Raw genomic sequence first — 20,552 nt, forward strand, 5'->3', positions numbered from 1 at the left:
CTCATATTGTTACACTGTTCTACTTTTTAGAGTAGTACAGTATATCTACAATTGTTTTTTTTTGTTTTATTTGCACTACAAAGAGTGTATATATTTGTTATTTGTTTTTGGTATAGTGCTTAACAAGCATAATTTATTTCCAAAAACATCTATTGTGTTATTAGTATGGATCCACTATATAAACATAATATCTACATACATGGCATTTGATTGGAGGCTAGTCTCACTTTGTCCCACAGCAACATTAAAATAGTTTAGATTTGTGTGCATTGTTTCTGTTAATAATGGATTGTATTGAGTGTCAATCTCATTATAATATTCAGATTTATCATAAATAATTGAACATGCACATGTATTTTAAGTTCCGTTAAAGAGGGGTGGAGGTTGGGTCACATTTGAGCATTTAAAAATTTACTTGAAAGTAACGCAATAGTTACTTTCTTAAGTAACTAGTTACTTTTATAATTTGTAACTGAGTAACTAATTTAGTTACTTTTTGGAAGAAGTAACTAGTAACTGTAACTCATTACTTTTTAAAAGTAACTTGCCCAACACTGATCGGGAGTGCAGCATATTATGTCTGACGGAGACATGGCTGAATGACATTACACCAGACTGTTCAGTGGAACTAGCCGGCTTTTCACTAGTTCAGGCTGACAGGAAGAAACAGAGTGGTAAAAAGTCGGGAGGAGGGCTTGCTGTCTTTGTGAACTCTAAATGGTGTAACCCTGGACATGTTGTCAAGAAGGCAGAAATATGCATGCCTGACATTGAACTGCTGGACATAGGGTTAAGGCTATACTATCTGTCCCGTGAGTTTTCGGCTACTATTGTCGTCATTGTTTACATTCCTCCCGGGGCAGTAACGGCGTATGCCTGTGACGACATCCACTCCGCCATTGCAGACCTGCATACACGTCATCTCAGCGCATTCATCATAATAAACGGAGATTTTAACCACACCAAAATCTCAAAGACCCTGACAAACTTTACCCAGTACATCACCTGTAACACTAAAGGGGAAATGACCTTGGATCTGCTGTATGCCAATGAAAAGGAGAAATCTGACCACTGCCTGATACATCTCAATCCTACATACAGGCCTGCTGTTAGAAGGAAACAGTCCATCACCACCAGGACTGTGCAGCAGTGGTCGGTGGAGGCAGAGGAGGCCTTGATGGAGTGTTACAGGACAACCGACTGGGAAGTGTTCTAGGAAGACCACGGAGACGACATCGAGGGTCTCACCCAGTGTGTCACAGACTACATCAGGTTCTGTGAGGACAGCGTTATCCCCACCAAGAGGATTCGCTGTTTCCCCAACAACAAGCCATGGATCAACAGAGACATCAAAGCCCTGTTGAACAGAAAGAAGGCAGCTTTCATGGCAGAAGATAAGGATGCCAAGAAAGACATTCAGAGGGAGCTGAGGAGGGAGTTGAGCAGGGCCAAAGACTGTTACAAGAACAAGATAGAGGGGCAGCTGCACCAGACCAGCACAAGAGAGGTGTGTGTGTGTGTGGGGGGGGGATGAGGAGCATTACTGGCATGAAAAGGTCAGTAGTAGGGATGGGGCCGATCCGATCCAGTATCGGTATCGGGACCGATACCAGCGTAATTCACGTATCGGATTTTCCCGATTCAACCTGTGGAGACATCCGATATCCATGAGCCATGTCTGCGCTTTAACGTTGTGTGCTGAAATGACTCCACAAGTGATTCCTGCCGGCCAGGAGCAGTAACATTATCCTTAGAGTGACTTCCTGAGGAGGGCAGTAATACACCTAGAAGCGTCTAAACTGCCGGAAATCCATATGAAGAAGAAGAAGAGCAGGGGCAGAAAGACAAAAGGAGCTGTCAGGAATCACTTCTGGAGTCATTCCAAAAACAAGGTAAACTCCAGGCAGACAACGTGAAAGCTAAAGGGATTAGAGTGTGTGTGTTTGTGTGTGTGTGTGTGTGTAAGTTGTTTACACTTATTGCACTTTTCTTATATTTCAAATATTTGACATTTTGGGATATTTGTTTTCAGAATGGGATTCTTCCTGTTAACAGGATTTCCTGTTTTTCTGACTTCCTTTTCTGACCTTATACTTACCTCAAGTTGCCTTTTGGGACATACATGCATACATACGTACATATCATACTTGCCTGTTGAGAGGAGTTTATTTCAGCCTCATACAAAAAATAAACAATAATGATAATAATAATATTAAAGCAAACAGAGCTCTGGTATCGGAATAGTATCGGTATCGGCAGATATCCAAATTAAGGTATCGGGATCGGAAGTGAAAAAATGTGGATCGCTGCATCCCTAGTCAGAAGGTTCAGACCCTGGCTACACCACCCTCCTCCTCCACAGCCCGTATTCCCCATGATGACAGTAACACCACCCCCCTCATCTGCCCTAAACCACCCTCCTCTCCCTCCCCTTTCCCTTTCCCACTCCCTCTATCCTCTCCATTTTTCCACCCCACAAACCTCCACCTCCTCTCCCCACCTACCTCTCTCCACTACACCCACTCTCCCACCCTCTTGCACCCCTACCCTCCTCCCCCCTCTACCAATCACCTCACAGCTGGGGACTGTCACCCCCCAATCACTGCCACAACCAACCCGGTCATCACAAGATGCCAGGTGAGACGGCAGCTCACCAGAACCCGGATAAACAAGGCCAGAGGTCCCGATGACGTCAACCCGAGAGTCCTTAAGGTGTGCGCAGAGCAACTGGCAGGAATGTTCCAGCATCTGTTTGACCTCTCCCTGAGGTTGAAGAAGGTGCCAAAGATCTGGAAGACTTCCTGCTTAGTTCCTGTTCCAAAAAAAGGAAGACCCAGCGATCCCAAAGACTTCAGGCCTGTAGCCTTAATGTCACATGTTATGAAGACCTTTGAGAGAGTTCTGCAGCAACTCAGACACCAGGTACGCGACTGCCTTGACCCGAGAGGTGGGCGATATATATCGTTTGCGAAAATATCGTCATTGTTGTTTTGACGATGTGCAAATTTCCATTATCGAGTATTTAAATTACTTCGCCAAAAATATTGAATCGCACGTGGAAACTCCTCACATCCACTTAATACAGGGTGCAGCAACGCTCTCTATAGCATGGCAGGATTCAGTCATAGGACTAGTGGGCCTACGTGATCACATGGCGTGATCACATGACCTCTCGCTAGCATCCTCCTTGCAACAGTTTAGCAGCGTGTTATGATGGTAGAGAGAAAATGCAAGCACCTCCAGTCCCTGAAGCTACCGGTACTTCAGATGATTTAGTACCGAGATGTGGGTCTACCTCTCTGGCATGGAAATGGTTTAGTTTCGAAAATACTTTTTTAGCAAAGCGCTCAGAGCGCTTCAAGTTGAAATCTGTTCAACTTTTTACACCGCTGGGCGCTCGGAAAATGAGTTTTTGAGCGCTCTCAGCGCTAAAAACGCGTGTGGTGGACACAAGCCCAAACTCAGACAATTCCAATCACATTTGAAAGGATATCGACTGATTATCGTTATCGCCAAAATCCCAAAAAATAATGAGATATTATTTTATGCCCATATCGCCCACCCCTACTTGACCCTCTGCAGGCCGACATCGACGTGGATGATGCCATCATCTACCTGCTCCACAGAGCTTACACCCACCTGCAGAAGTCACAGACCACACTGAGAATCATGTTCTTCGACTTTTCCAGTGCCTTGTACACCATCCAGCCTCTCCGGCTGGCAGAAAAGCTCTCTGTGATGCAGGTGGATCAAGACCTCGTGGCCTGGATCACAGACTACCTCACTGACAGACCACAGTATGTCAGACTGCACAGCTGCTTGTCAGATGTGGTAATGAGCAGCACTGGTACACCCCAAGGAACTGCACTGTCACCGTTCCTGTTCACCCTCCACACCTCTGACTTCTGCTTCAACTCTGGAGAGAGCCTACAGAAGTTCTCTGATGACTCCTCCATTGTCGGTTCTTGAGAACTTCAATGGATGGTGCGACAGGAACCACCTACAGCTCAACACAGGAAAAACCAAAGAGCTGGTGGTGGACTTCCGGCCGAGCAAGAGGACCCCCTCCCCTGTTGAGATTAGGGGGGAGAAGGTAGAGATGGTGGACCTACAAGTTCCTGGGGGTGACACTCAACAATAAACTGGACTTGACGGATCACACTGAGGCCCTCTACAGGAAAGGACAGAGCAGGCTGTTTTTTCTGAGGAGGCTCAGGTCATTCAACGTGTGCTACTAAAGATGTTCTACCACTCCGTAGTGGCCAGTGTCCTCTTCTTTGCAGTAGTCTGTTGGGGGGGAGGCATCAGCACTGGGGGTGCCAACAAGCTTAGCAAGCTGGTGAGGAAGGCCAGCTCAGTGGTGGGGATGGAGCTGGGCAGTGTGGAGGCTGTGACTGAAAAGAGGATGAGAGGGAAGCTGAAAGCCATCATGAACAACCCCTCTCATCCTCTCTACACTGAGCTCAGGCAGCTCAGGAGCACTTTCAGCTACAGTCTGACCCAGCCCCGAGCCTTAAAGCGGTTTGGAGGCTCGTTTGCACCATCAGCCATCAGACTCCACAACGCCACAGCACCCAGTACCTCCAACCCCCGCTGACAAAGACTGGTTTAAAACTCCTACCTACAATGCACAAGCCTTTTGCACTATTTATATTTAATTTCCACTTTAGTAGTTTTAGTTTTTTAGTTTTAGTCAAGTTTAATTTTCTGCTTATATTTTGCACTCCATATCCTACTTGAACAATGCATAGTGTATATACTTTCATTTATAGTTTTATATCTCCTAATTATTAATATTAATAATATTAGTAATATTTTTATTGTGAAATTCTTTCTCTGTTTTTGCACTATTTTGCCCTATTGCTGCTGTGTCAACCTGACTTTCTCCTAAGGGGGATAAATAAAGGAATATCTTATCTTATCTTATCTTAAGATGGTATGTTGAGAAAAGTTTGTTCTTTGATCTATCCTTCTTCTCATCTAACTCTGTATTATAGTTGAATTTTTTCCTTCCATCAACTACTGCAGTATTGTTTGGGCTGCTACATATCCATCACATCTTACCAAATTATTTGTAATTCAAAGGAAGTTTTTGAGAATTATTTTCTATTTTAAGAGACAAGACTTGTCTGCACTTCTGTTTAGAAAATACTCATTGCTGTCAGGCAACATCTCCACATACATACATACATTTCATAATTTTATTTTATCTTCTGACATAACTCCTATTCCACTAGACGAAAGAATGATTTGCATTTACCCTACTGTCATACAACAAGAAATCAATTCTTTATCAGATTTAGAGGTCCACAGTTATGGTATTCATTAAATATAACATTAAAATCATTTTCTATGTTTGCCAGCCTTTAAGACTCAACTAAATAAGTTTCTCATTTCACCTTGAACCCCATGGCAAGATGCTTCCTTGATTGTATCTATCTACTTCTGTTTTCTGTCCTCATTTCTTTCTTTTACTATATATAAATCTTATTATATACATATCAAAGCTCGTCTTACAAGCACATATCAGCACATATCAAACTATGCAATCACTGTAAACATTAATTAGATGAAGAATGACAGATAAGGTGTTGGAAGAAATAGTTTGTCTTACAGAGAAGAAGAAGAACATCTCAAAGCAACACACTTTGCAGCATAGGCAGCTGGGGCTATATTTACCTTTCACTTGTCCTCCTCCCTCTGTAGTCCTGGTCCAGAGCTGGGCAGAAGGCATGTGGGTCAGCAGTGAGGAGATGAGCTCTGAGGCCTGCTCCTGCTTGATTTCCTCTCTGTCGGCCTGCAGCGTAATATTACTCAGCCTCTCCTCCACCAGTGGCTGCAGAGAAGTCTCGTGGACACCGGGGGGCAGCAGAGACACACGAATTTGAGACCAGAACAACTCTGAGCTTGGGTAGTGGCTATGACAGCTGGGCATCATCCATTGCGAGTCGGGACTAGGACTGGCAGTAGATGGTCTGCCAGTTGGCCTGCTGTCTCTACCTATTAGCTGGAGAGTGAAGATGTCTGAGGCAGGTCCAGCAACACACTTATACACCCCGATGTCCTCTGCCCCCACAGAGTTGATCTTCAGAGAGCCAGATTTGCTTACAACCAGGCGTTTGGAATTGAGCAGGAGGCGGCCGTCTTTCCGCCAACGGATGTACTCTCTAGGGAACCTTCTGACAGGGCATTTGATAACCAGTGAGGTGTTGGGTAATAGGTAGGCGTGACCGCCGATGGTCAGGCGCAGGCGTTTTTCCTTGCGGGTCTGAATGTAGATATGGTGCTCACCCATGAGTAACGGACACTGTTTAACCCCGGGGTTATAGCCTCTGGCCTTTGCTGGATGTCTTACTGCCTGCTTGACTTGGTACTTCACCGGAACCTTCTTGGTGGCTTTGGGTCTCATCTCTTTCTTGGTTTCTGTTATAGTTAATGAGTAATGTGAGTGGGTGTTTTCAGCAGACAACAGTGACAGAAGAAAGTCCACAAAAGTAAACAGACAGACAAAAAAAAGACAAAATTATGTCAGCATAAAAACATGAGTGATCACGCTTTGTTGAAAATGTAGGTTACCTTCTAATACTAAAATTTGTTCATTTACTCTATAGTTTCAAAATGACAGGGACACAAAGCATCCCCGTAACCATGGCAACTTACTTCTCTTACTTACTCTTGCCTGCACACACTGCAAAAGGAGAGGGAGAGATACTGACTATTGTTTCTTCTTGTGATGTTATCAGTTATAAATTTGTTTCTGTGTGAGTTCAAAGTCATTTGGCTAACACTAGTAAAAATGCTAAGTTAACTGTCAATCAACCAAGACAGTGAAAAACACCCAGTTATCTCTAACAACAACAACAGGCATGCTAACGTTACGGAACCTGTCCACAGGCAAGATTTTGGACATGATGGGTCACACCAGTGGACACTTGTAGTCGTATAGGCCAACAAAAGCCTACACCCTCTACAACCACCCCAACACTTCCTGGCTACACCTGATTGGATAAACGCTTTCTGCTCTGGGATTTTAAACCGGTGGCATGTTTGGAAACTTTCTCTTATATTATAAAAAATAGTTCACCAAAACGTGAAAACAAATGAAGCAAGAAATTAGCTATGCAGTTGCTCAATCTGTCTTCATTTTTGATAAACAATTGTCAGTTTAAATGTTTTTTGAGAGTTTTCAGAGGCGGCGAGTTGCGCTGCTGGACGCCGCTGAAAGCAGCCTGGACCTTAACTTTAGCAGCCAACGTGGCGCGCACTCTGCTTAGATGTGTTACTATGTCCTGCTTTGCATTTGGCATTACAAAGCCTGCGTGCCCTGTCTCACTGTGACTTGAAGAAGCTGCAGGGAGAACATAATCAGGGCTCCAGACTAATCTTTTGCATTGGTTGCACTGGTGCACCAGCACAAAATGTAGGTGCACCCAAATTTTTCATTGCGTCGCCTTTAACGTCATAAGGTCACCTTTTTATCACTCTCCATAACTTTCATATAATGTGAATGATTTTTAAACAAGAATAAGGTGTAGAGAAATGCTTGTCTTTATTTGAATCACAATTATATATAAAAAGAAAAATAAAGTGTTTAAAGTGCTTCACTGAGCTGAAATTGAAACAACATTTCAAACTAAAACACTAAGCAAAATAAAACATTTCTAAATAAAAGTTTGATACGAAACGTTGTTGACCCGCTCACGAATGCACTATTTCCAGCCATATTCTGACCGCACTCCTGACAGTACACGCAGTGCATTGTGTTACGTCCTTTGTTGTACCGATATGATCCTACCATGAGTGTGTGAGTTCGGTCACAGGAGAACACAGAGAGAGGATGTGCTTGCGAAATAAATTGTGTTATGTTTTCACCTGGGCAGCGTCAGGTGCACCAGTGCGACCTAGAACAATTATTAGTCGCACTCTTAAAAACTCTGGAGCCCTGATAATGTTAGTCTCTCTCTCTTCATGCTCACTTACTCTCTCACCCAGATGCGCTCTCAGGTACCGAAATTCGGCACTGATTGATGAATTCATGAATCGGTACTTGTATTACAGATAAAAGGCCAGACCCAACCTTTATGATTACATTTGTAATAGACTCTCAAGGAGATATATTCAGATGGTGCCACAGTTTGATCTGAGTTTGGTGCATTGAGCTGGACGGACTCACTGAGAATTGCCTGTCAATAACAAGGTAGCCTCCTAATTTACTAAATGAGCATCATGCAGACTGAAACTAGAGATGGAGACCATAAACCCATTAGGAAACTATTTACTGAGCTAATGAATCAAGTGAGGAGTTGACTGCAGCCTTTGTCGCTGCCCGATGCTGGCTATTATCGAGAATGCAGATTTAAGACAGACCACATTGGTTTTACTTCACAGACTCGGCAGTTCTGTCCATTATATATACTGTCATTGGTTCAAACCCTGGCCCCTTTATCACCTATGCCCAGCTGGCCAATCACGGCGTGAAGCTTGTTTGAATATCAGATTTTTGGTTTTTGAAAGTTACACAAATTGTTGGACACAGCCTCCGTTCCCCCTTGATCCAACAGCAGAAATGTATGTGGGGAAAGGGGTCTCTTAAGATACTAGACCATCGTACATACAAGCACTTTCAATGAAGCAGCTTAACTCTCCCAATGACACAGCCTTGACCTTAATCCTAATTAACCAGTAATATGTATGGAGAGAGCAGAGAACAGCAGCTGGAGAGAACATTTTATGAAACATATTTGGACTCGGACTCAGGAGTCGCCGTGACATTTGCAAGGCATGAGTTTTACAGTCTGTGTCCCAGCTGAGAGGGGCTTACATCCGATTAAATGGTAGCTCTCCGAATATTGGAACTGCACACAGTGAATATGAATGTGCAAACAGGAGTAGAGCTTTCCCCTCCTGTAGCTTGGCCATAGCCTTCATGTGAACTCGTCAACAGTCAATGAACAACTGCTGAACTTGATTTTCATATGTTCTTCCCACATGTTGAGAATATACACACACTTCCTAGCTGCCTGTGTACAAGGCAGTAAGCCTGACTGGGTTTTCAAAAAGAATGTTTTTTTCTTCTGCAAATATGCATGTTCAAAGAGAGAACAGGGTCTGTTGATAGCTTGATAAAGTAAGGTCCTGCAGAGGGCTGGGATGGGTATATATTGCTCACAGCCCCATGGGTTATCATTTTACAGCCATATACACATACCAACATTGTACTCAATCGAATGTTTAATAAGGCTGTAATCTGGCCTGTCACAAGCTACAGTTCTTGTTATTAATAAATAAAATAAGTTCAGAAAGAAGAACAAGCCTTTAGCTTTAGTTTCATCTGGGACGTATTAAAAATTATATGCTTTGGTACTATCAAAAACAGACACTCATTTGGTACCATATATTAAAGCTGCAGTAGGTAACTTTTATAAAAATAACCTTTTGTCATATTCGCTGAAACTTTCACTATATCCTGACAGTATTACATGAGACAGAAAATCTATGAAAAAATCAGGTTCCTCTGGTTCCTCCTGGTGTTCCTGATGGCATTTGCAAGAATCCACCGGGCCTGAACGAAAGGGTGCCATACAAAATCTGGCCTGACTAGGAACTTGATAAGCATACTTAAGAACATGTTTTAGTGTAATCAACCCTTCCTAAGTCCCGTGCCTCTTTCCTCTGTGCTCCATTAACAGTTGAGCAAGCCTCAGTCAGAACCGTAACCAATTTTTGAGACAACATGCATGTTTTTACAACTTTTCATCTAATGAACAACTGCTAGCTCTTTAGCATTATCAACAATGCAACCTCAGGACCTGTAATGTTTTTGTGTCGCTAGAAATTGGTAACTCAAGCTAACATTAGCTAATAAATGGAGGACCATTTAAAAATACACATTATTTGTTTAGTTCGACATTTCTTTTCTTTTTTTATATGAACATACAGTACATAAAGGTAAGCGCAATGTGTCATTTCCGGTTACTGACTGCTCCTGTGTACAGTGTTAAGACTCACACTCAGAGCTACTTCATCCTTTTAGCGACTTTTCGCAAAAAAAATTACAAAGATTTTCACACGCTACCTAAATTATCATTAGCAGTTAGCTATGGCTTCTCCCTCTCCCTCTGCTCAGCACTGGTTAAAGTTAATAACAACTTTTTAATTGCTTCTGACAATGGACAATGGTCTCTGTTCTTGTATTATTAGATCTTAGTGCCGCATTTGACACCATCGACCATAATATTCTTTTACAGAGACTTGAGCATCAAATTGGCATTAAAGGAACCGCACTAAGCTGGTTTAAGTCATATTTATCAGATTGTTCTCAGTTTGTACACGTTAACGATGAACCCTCCATAAACACTAAAGTTAGTCATGGAGTTCCCCAAGGTTCTGTGCTTGGACCAATTCTATTCACTTTGTATATGTATTATTAGGAATCACTATATTAACTTTCACTGTTATGCAGATGATACCCAGTTATATCTACCGATCAAGCCCGATGAAATTAATCAGTTACCTAAGTTACAAACATGTCTTAAGGACATAAAACCTGGATGAGCTGCAATTTTCTGATGCTAAACTTCAGCACCACTGTCAGGAATCTTAGCGGTATCTTCGATCAGGATATGTCCTTTAATTTCCCACATAAAGCAGACCTCCAGGACTGCCTTTTTTCATTAACGTAACATTAGACAAATTAGACACATCCTGCCGAAGACGGATGTAGAAAAACTAATTCATGGATTTGTTACTTCTAGACTGGATTACAGCAATTCCTTATTATCAGGTTGCCCCAATAAGTCCATTAAGACGCTCCAATTAATTCAAAACGCTGCAGCACGAGTACTGACAGGAACTAGGAAAATAGATCACATCTCTCCTGTGTTAGCTTCTCTACACTGGCTCCCTGTAAAATTCAGAATAGAATTTAAAATCCTCCTCCTCACCTACAACGCTCTTCATGGTCAGGCCCCTTCATATCTTAAAGAGCTCATAGTACCCTATTACCCCACTAGAACACTGCATTCTTAGGGATACTGGTGGTTCCTATAGTCTCTAAAAGTAGAACAGGAGCCAGAGCCTTCAGTTACCAAGCTCCTCTCCTGTGGAACCAGCTTCTAGTTGTGGTTCAGGAGGCAGACACCCTCTCCACATTTAAGAGTAGGCTTAAGACATTCCTCTTTGATAAAGCTTATAGTTAGGGCTGGCTCAGGTGAGTCCTGAACCATCCCTTAGTTATGCTTAGACCTAGACTATCGGGGGATTTCCCATGATGCACTGAGCTCCTCTACCTTTCTTTTTGCACACATTCATGTCCCATGAATGCATGTTACTAACTTCACTTCTTCCCCGGAGTTCTTGTTCTTTCTTGCCTCGTAGGTTCTCATGGATCCTGGTGGAGCCTCCTGCCATGGTCCTGCTTGACTCCCATTGCGAATATTACTGATATTATTGTTATTATTATTATTACTGTTATATATATAACTACAGTTACTATTATTACTATAATCACTGCTCATTGTCCCCATCGTTGTTGTCATCGGCATCTTCTTCATGTTCATCACCATCAGTCACTACTATTAGTGTAGTTGTTGCTACTGTTGTTGCTGTGCACCTTTGTCTCTGTCCTTCTGTTGTTACCTCTGTTTTCTCTCTCTCTCTCTCTCTCTCTCTCTCTCTCTCTCTGTGTTTCTTTCTCTCTCTCTCACCCCAACTGGTTGAGGCAGACGGCCACCCACCTAGAGCCTAAGGGTCTGTCCGAGGTTTCTGCCTCTTAAAAGGAAGTTTTTCCTTGCCGCTGTCGCCAAGTGCTTGCTCATGGTGGTACTGTTGGGTCTCTGTAAATTAATCTTATAAGGAGTTCGGTCTAGACCTGCTCTATTTTGAAAAGTGTCCTGAGATAACTTCTGTTATGAATTGGCGCTATACAAATAAAATTTAATCTAATTTAATTGAAAGGTATTAGAATATATGTGAGTATTTGTCACAAACTGGGCCATACGGCCATGACAAAAGGAGCTCATGAGATTTCTTGCAATGGTGGGGTATTACCGCTGTTTCTGTAAACATTTTTCTACAGTAGTGGCACCACTTACTGACTTGCTGAAGGCCAGGGCTCAGTTTGTGTGGTCAACCAAGTGCCAGGAAGCTTTTGATAATGTAAAGTCTCTTTTGTGTTCAGCACCAGTGCTAGCTGCACCCTGGATTTTGATCATCCCTTTGTCTTGATGCGAGCCATGTAGGAGCAGGAGCCGTGTTGATGCAGGCAGATGAGCAGGGAGTGGACAGGGCAGTAAGTAAGTAAGAAATTCAACCGGTATCAGTTAAACTAGTCAGTAGTTGAGTAGGAGGCCCTTGCTTTAATCTGGGCTCTCAGCATTTTGCAGTCTGTGTGGGGTCTGGGGTGACACCAGTGGTGGTCTACACAGACGACAACCCACTCACCTTTCTGCACTTCCTGCGATGCCCTAACCAGAGGCTGATTAGGTGGTCACTGTTCCTGCAGTCTCATGATCTAGAGATTCGACACATTAAAGGCTGTGATAATGTAGTTGCGGATGCACTGTCTCGGGCTCCAGTTTTGGAGTAGTGGCTAGAAAATTGTTTATCTCTTGTTATTCCTCTTCCTCTACATTCCCTTAAATTTGCTCCCTACAGGTTGAGTGGTTGCTGGGGGAATGGCTTTGGGACTGGAAGTTTACAGGATGTGAGTTGTGCTATTTACGTTTTTCTGTGTTTGTTGTGTTGACAGAAATCCTGTGGGACCCCCGTCTTGTAGATGGGTGTGACGACCCACTCCACCCTGTCTTCCTGTTCCTGTTCGTGTCACTGTTTTCTGTGCAGGTACTTTAAGTGGGCGTGGCAGAGGGTCGTCAGTAAATTGGCCACACCTGAGGCCTGTGTGCCATGCTCCTTTAAAAACCCTCTGGGAGCTCAGTACTCTCTCTCTCTCTCTCTCCTTCCTGAGACAACTATTTTGTTTTTGGGATTGATGGTTTGATTGTGTTGCTGCAACTTAATACAACACAGCACTCATACACTTCACCACTCATGCACTCACTAACACCACTGATCCCACTGATTTCACATACTACTGTTAGTTTAGTTTAATTATTTTCCTTAATTAATCATTTGTTAATTTGGCTTTGTTGTGTGCGTCTCCCTCCATTTGTCATGGCCGTATGGCTCAGTTTGTGACAGTGTGTTCTTACTGGGACAGGCCATCATGCGACAGGTTCGCAGGAGCAGTGGGGAGGGCAGCCCTAAGCACAGCTCCTTGGCCAACGTCACCTGCTGGCCCACGCCCGTCAACTGGCGGCAAAGGGGCTCCCTCCACTGGATCCCCACACCACAGGACACTGAGCACTAGAGAACATAATGGAATGGAATAGAATAGAATATGAATGTTTACTACAAACAAACCTAATTCAACATCCATACAATATAATAAGAGGCATATTCAACTAAATAAAAAATAATTTAAGAAGCATTTAAAACCAGCATAAAGGTCATTTAAAAACAGCCTGTGGGACACAGTATCATGCACGCACATTGTAAGAAGTGGTGCTATAAACAAGGCGAGGTTAAAGAGATATGTTTTTAAGTGCCATCACTAAATTTCAACAGAGCCTGCCTCATATCTTTCAGTAGACTGCTCTAGAGTTAGGGAGCATATATAAAAAAACATTGCATCTCCAGTTTTCTTTATGGTGGAGTTTTGGATGTCTAGAAAGCGGACAGTAAAAAGTCTAAGGGTTTGTAAAGGAACATTTAGCAACAGGGAATCTGTGATGGTCCGAAGCTGTTGATAGCTTTGTATACAAGTAGAAGGACTTTAAAATCAATTCAAGAGAATAAAGGGAGCCAGTGCAATGGCAATGAGTGCTCTCTTTGTTTTTGTTAGCAGTCTAGCAGTTGCAGCCTCTCAATGGACTTTTTAGGAAGACCAGTGAAAAGTGCATTGCAATATTCTAGTCCTGTGTTTTTTTCTGGGGATCCACTTTTTAAAAATGACAAACTATGGGGACTCAATTCACAGTGAGAAGAGCAAAACTGTGCATAAATGAAAGTTTCGGACTATTTTTACTGCTGGGCCGTTTAAATCACAACTTCATCAGCAGTAAAACAATACACATTTTAAATACTTTAAAAATAAAATAAAATAATGGCATTGAGGTTAACAGGTGTCCATTATTTTCTCTCACGGTCACTTTATGAGACAAAATATGTGCATTTAGGAAAAGTTAAGGCTCTTGTGTTTTAAAGTTATCAGTAAAACAATGTACACATTTCAAATAAATACTACTAAATACATTTAGTGGGAGGAATAAATTCAGCAAATTTACGTGTGACCTACATACACTCTCCCAGTCTCTGGGAACGAAGGCACGATATCTCTCTGTGTGTGTGCCTCAAATATCTCTGCAGATCAGGATCAGACTGACCTGAGAGTTTCAACATGGCTGCAGTGTGGTTTAAGGGTGTGCAACGTCGGCTTTGTTTGGACTACAAAGATACCGTTAATAAATTATTTCATAAATGATTTACGAATTCCGCTAGCATTGTCAACGATAGCCACCATAGCCACATGCGCACCAGAGCCAATCACTGCAGAGCCCACCCTCACGCCCCACCTCCTGAGTTGACGGACGCGCCGGTGTGTTCAACACACCATAGCCACGTGCACACCAGAGCCAATCACTGCAGAGCCCACCCCCACGACACACCTTAAGAAACACGCTGATCTATACCTGCAGTGGCGCGAGTGGCTTTATACCTGCAGCGGATTTTGCCGGCTGTTCGGTCCCGTTCTGTGCATCTAAACTGACTGTTGTGGATTACTGACACTGAACGAGTCCGGACCGAGGCTGTTCCGGTCCGAGGAGATCCAGATACGCGAGGACAACAAACTGGAATCGGAATCTGTGGATGTTCGTCTGTAGCTAGCTGCTACACCTTCAAACACAACCTCATTTGGCCATCCATGAAAAAGCTACTTAACCTCCCACTTTTCTATAGCATATTGCTACGGGCACTGCACTAGTAAATGTGGATGGTAAAAATTTACCATCACTTTACCTCAGACGTAAGCACTGTTGAGAATGTTTGCTATTGCTTAATGCCGCTAATTTGTGGGCCAAGTTCCCTAAAGTCGTAAATTTGCTAATTTACTTTACTCCTGCAAGGATATCCACATTTCACTGCAATTCCACTGAAAAGAACTGATTTTGCACAAATACGTTGCTGTTATTAATGAAGACTTGATCGGGCCTTAGTTCAACTTAGAAATGTTCCTGTACAAATATTGTAGTACTGAAAATGTGCTGGTGCTCACCTTTCCCCATTCTCCTCCAGCCATGTAGGGCAGACAGTCAGTGTTGCTGCAGCTTCTGTTAGTGGCAGGTTTGGCCCCCCAGCAGGACTTGTCCCCCAGCATCCTATAGGCTCCTGTGGACAGGAGCTGCTTACAGTAGACTTTCCGCACCTGGACACCCCCACCACAGGACTGCGAGCACTGGAGGGAGCAAGCAGAGGTAGGAACGGAGGAGTTTAATCAGTTTTTATTACACACACAATCACATACATGGGCGCGCGCGCGCACACACACACACACACACACACACACACACACACACACACAGTCCTACCTGCTGCCAGGGCTCGGTCTCCCAGGCAGGAGGACAGTCCACCTGGTTGCAGGGTTGCAGGATGGAAGGTTTAAATTCCCTGCACTCGTCCTCTGAAACAGTCAGAATGTCCTGCTGGTCGATGGACAACAGACTCATGCAAAACACGCTCCTGGTCTGTATGCCAACGCCGCAGGACGCAGAGCAGCCGGTCCATACCGTCACCTCCCATCTGCAGAGAGAGATAATGGAGCTGATCACAAAACACTGCTTAATGTTGGGACGCAAACTCTCTCTAGGAGATGGACTGTGGAAGTGCTGATACCTTTTATATACTTTTGCAAACATGAAATGACCCCTTTGTGGCACAATATAAATATACTGTATCATTTTAAGATGACTTATAATACCCTTGTATTGTGAATAAAGAGATAATTGTGACAGTTCTCTGCCTTCTGTCTTGTGTCTTCCCACTCACACTGTGTGGGAGAGATAAAAGGAGTAGAACTGAGGATGGAGGAATCAGGACAACATGTGTCTGAAAATGAAACATTGTTGTTCAGTCCACTGTAATTTATAAGTGACATGAATCTCTAATGATGCACCACTGTCACTGCTTGTAATGACTTGTTTCATGTCTCAGAACTTGGTTTTGCTTGAATAATGTAACACAGCCTGATGTTGCATTTCCATGTGAGGTTTTTGCTTTCCTCCAACTAAATATTATATAAGAGGTGAAAAAAAAGTCTATATTACACTGTGGCAACCTCCATGTCTGCAAATTTAGCCAACATGAAAGTAACTAAAGCTGCAGTTCCTCTTTCGGCCATTTGGGGTTGGCTCCAGAAGTGAGTCAGTGTCCATAAGGCCATGTTTGCAGGCTGGTACAAAAAACACTTTTTTTCAGTAACCAGGCTTCTATCAGCCGGCCTCAGCTCCACCCACGCTCCCCCTCTTTGCCCAGCTGGCAGAGACAGGACTACAAAGATGGCCATGTTTCTACAGTAGCCCAGAACAGACAAACCAAACACTGGCTGTAGATACGGTTCCGTGGCCACCGTAGTTTCTCCTACACTCTTCACAGTCGGTTCTCATTCCCAGGTTGTCAAATACAGATGCAAGTACTTGCATTTAAATGGCGCTTTTCTGGTCTACAGACCAGGTGTGTCCAGGTTTTTTTGACTGGGGTGGCACAAATGGGGCACTGACGTATATGTGTTCACACACACATACATTTTAGAGTAGCAATATTTTACCAGTTCTCTATCTACTTGAACTACAAACATTACAGTACAGAGTGCAACACAGAGTGGCACATACAAATATGATATAAAGCTTCTATACTTGATTCTTTAAGTCTTCAAAATCGTACCATTTTGTCAATATAGCTAGGAAAGCCATCAATCAACTGAATGCCTCTAGTTTGTGGTTGTACAGTTTTATGGGGATGGGATTATCCTAGAGGTCACTGTTGATCATTTTATACATGGGATAATACAATTGGGCTATTCTCGGAGTGGAAGAGAGGGATGGTAAATGGTAAATGGGCCTGTACTTGTATAGTGCCTTTCTAGTCTTCCGACCATTCAAAGCACTTTTACACTACGTGCCACATTCACCCTTTCACACACATTCACTCAGTGATGGCAAAGTCCATCGAACAGAAACTTGTTAGTTTACACACTCACACACCGATGCATGGCATCGGGAGCAATTTGGAGTTCAGTATCTTGCTCAAGGATACTTAGACATGTGGCACCAGGAGCTGGGGATCGAACCCACAACCTTCCGATTAAGGAACGACCCGCTCTGCCTCTGAGCCACAGCCGGGATGGCCATTTAAATTTCAGGGGTGGCCAGTGCCACCCAGGGCCTCCCCACTGGACACACTCCTGCTATGACCACTCAAAGCACTTTACAACACTTGTGACATTCACCCATTCATACACTGATGGCAGGGATCCAATAAGGAGCAAACAGCACTTCCTATCCAAAGTACTCAAGATTATACTAAGCTCAACCATACGCACACACACACACACGCACACGCACACACACACCTACACACACGCACGCACGCACACACACACACACACACACACACACACACACACACACACACACACACACACACACACACAGCACAGCCTTCAGGAGTGATTTGGGGTTTAGGATCTTGCCCAAGGACACTTTGACTGCATTGGGGTGACGACCTGCTTTACAAACTGAGCCACAGCAGCCTCATACAGCACAAGGACCAGATACAGAGCTCTGGTTCCTTTATTGCTTTCATAAGTTCATAAAGTCAGACAAAAAACAAGGCAAGAAAGGAATCCCCCGATGAAGAATGATGTATAGCAGTCACTTGCAGAGAGAGAGGGAAGATGAGTTATAGACAGACAGAGTAGAAGAGGGAATAGGGGAGTCTATACACCTCACTGTGTTCTCACTGTTGGTCTCCCAAACTCTCAAGCAGCAGACTACACCCTGTGTGTGTGTGTGTGTGTGTGTGTGTGTGTGTGTGTGTGTGTGTGTGTGTGTGTGTGTGAGGGCTTGTACGCTGCAGCTGCTTCCTGTAAATGTCCATTAGAGGACAAGAGAGTGGAAAATCAGTGTGTGTGAATCAGACATGCTTCCAGTTTGCAGGACTACTGGATGGGCAAATATCCATTGGCTGCCTGGAAATGCAGTGATTTATAGCATGGACACACACATGCACAGGCATCTGATGATGAAGTAATATTACAACCACCCTCTGACTGCTGAGTTACAGCCACTTTTGCAAAATACAAACTGATGCCCTTCAATGATCGTCCTCACTGACATCTCAGTTGTGATACGAGTGCACACAGTCTGTCTGCCTCTAATCCACCTACCTATAATCTATGACAGTGGTTCTTTTTACATTGTGTACCTCCTCAGAAAATATTAGGCTCTCCAACTACCACCCTTATGACCCACGTTAAAATACACCAGCGTAGGCCGACCCTATTCAACTTCAGCTACAGGAAAGGCAGAACTTATTTGAAATGACATTTCAGTGATGTCATGGTCTTTTTATTTAAAATGCTTCAGTATTTTGATCATATTGTTTTTCTTTCACATTTTTCTGCTAGATGCCACCAAATCCTATACACTGGTCCTTTACACTCTGTATGATTTGGTGGGATCTAGAGAAAGACCCTATTTAGAGCCAGTGTTTGGTTTATCCCTTCTGTGCTACTGGAGAAATATGGCAGTTCCCAAGGCGACCTGGGGTGTCTTTAGATATAAACGGCTCATTTTAAGATAAGGAAAACACAATGACAATGAAAACATACATATGAATATTATATTCCATTAGTGACAACAGATCCTCCTAAATGTTACACACTGGACCTTTAAATTCATTTATTTCATTAAATAAAATAAAATATTTTTGTTTCTGTATTTTACCGATAACCTAATGTCCCTGTTTTTCTGTGGTTGTTTTGTAAATTTTCTGGTTTTGTAAATACTCTTGTTATCCATTGTGTTAAAAAAGAAAAAAGAGAACCAGTGATCTAGTAATAATGCCCAGCTGCTGAGTTCACAAAAACAGAACTCTATGAGTCCTCTGTGAGGCTACTAAGGCACAATGGTTCTCTTAGCTGAATGCTAACATGAGCCAGGAACAGACAGTTGCACTGATGTTTAGCAAAACGTTGCCCAAAATGTTCACTTGCTGCCTGATATATCCCCCCCACTGACAGGAGCCATGATAACCACATAATGAGTGATATTCACTTCACCTGTCAGTGCTGGCTGATCGGTGGACATGTTTTCTGTTTTGTTGTTTGGTTAGTTTAGAGCAGAGGATACCAAAACGTTTCTGTGCTCCAAAATAGTAAAAGTTTCTGACAAGTTGTCTTTAAAAACATTGACAATACTGCGGCCAATGTAAAATGTAAAATCTTGTCTTACTTCTATTAAAGCAATAATTGTTATGTTTGTATTTAAAATCTTTAATCACTACAATAGATTCAGTAACAAAAAAAAGATGTCCATTTTTGTGAGATAGCACTAGCTAGCTAGATACTAGCAAGTAAGCGAGCTATCTACATTTCAGTAGGAGCAGCTCTGTGGCAGGCACAGACTATTACCAGGTCAACACTGACAACACTGAATGATACTTTCATTGGCAATTAGAAAGATGGACATGGCAAATAAGGTTTCGAGGCGGTACAGCAACAGCTGAGAGCATTTATACTGAATGAGAAAGGTCTTATTTTCGGTTTTCATGTCTTTTCAGTGCCCTTCACTTTCTTTTCAGTTTTATGTCTCAGATCAAACTGAGCAATGAGTGTGCTGAAAAGGGGACAAGAGGCGTTGTCTGCGTTGGAGACTGATTTCTGGAAGATCTAATGGCTTGTTAGAACTGTTTTGCAGCTCTGAGGCAAGACAGAATCTGCAGTAAAGCAAATGATGACATCCTAGCCAGTCAGTCAGAGGAAACATGGGAAAATGGGACCACGGTTTGAAAATTGTGCAAGTGAAAAATGCAAGTTATGCTACATTAAGCCATTCACTTGTGTGTGCTGCTTAATGTAGGAGCTGTGTATTATTAGCTGCGTGGTAATCTTTTTCCCACACCGGGAGGAGAATCCAGCCTGTGTCTCCTGTATACAGCCAGAGGGACATCAAATAAGTTAACTGACCTGCCTGCTGGCTTCAGGTCTGACTGCACTTGTTTCATTAAAGGAACAAAAGTGGGTAAATCCACCTACACTCAAACTCTTAGTACACTGGGAGTGTACTAGTGGTTGAGGAGTTTTTATTCCATTTCAGAGCTGAAAGGTTTAAGAGCTAGGCTTCTTGTCATCTTGCCAAGTAATTACTGAATCACTGGTGTTGTTGAGCAATTACATCAGACCTACTGAGCACCTTACTCACTCCCCTGTTCACAGAAAA

General features: G+C 43.1%; 1 protein-coding gene across 3 annotated transcripts in view; it reads right to left on the minus strand.

Moving 5' to 3' along the window:
• The window catches only part of adamtsl3 (ADAMTS-like 3), a 246,885-nt gene that overhangs the window by 27,485 nt on the left and 198,848 nt on the right, over nt 1-20,552 (minus strand). For all 3 annotated transcript variants that reach the window (XM_051379968.1, XM_051379967.1, XM_051379969.1), the window contains exons 18-21: nt 15,645-15,855; nt 15,332-15,511; nt 13,209-13,362; nt 5,680-6,423 (exon numbers count right to left, since the gene is read on the minus strand). In XM_051379968.1, the coding sequence (XP_051235928.1) occupies nt 5,680-6,423; nt 13,209-13,362; nt 15,332-15,511; nt 15,645-15,855 (1,289 nt within the window). The remainder of the gene's footprint in view (nt 1-5,679; nt 6,424-13,208; nt 13,363-15,331; nt 15,512-15,644; nt 15,856-20,552) is intronic.

The sequence above is a fragment of the Dicentrarchus labrax genome, unplaced genomic scaffold (assembly GCF_905237075.1).
Source record: "Dicentrarchus labrax unplaced genomic scaffold, dlabrax2021, whole genome shotgun sequence".
Classification (NCBI taxonomy): domain Eukaryota; kingdom Metazoa; phylum Chordata; class Actinopteri; family Moronidae; genus Dicentrarchus; species Dicentrarchus labrax.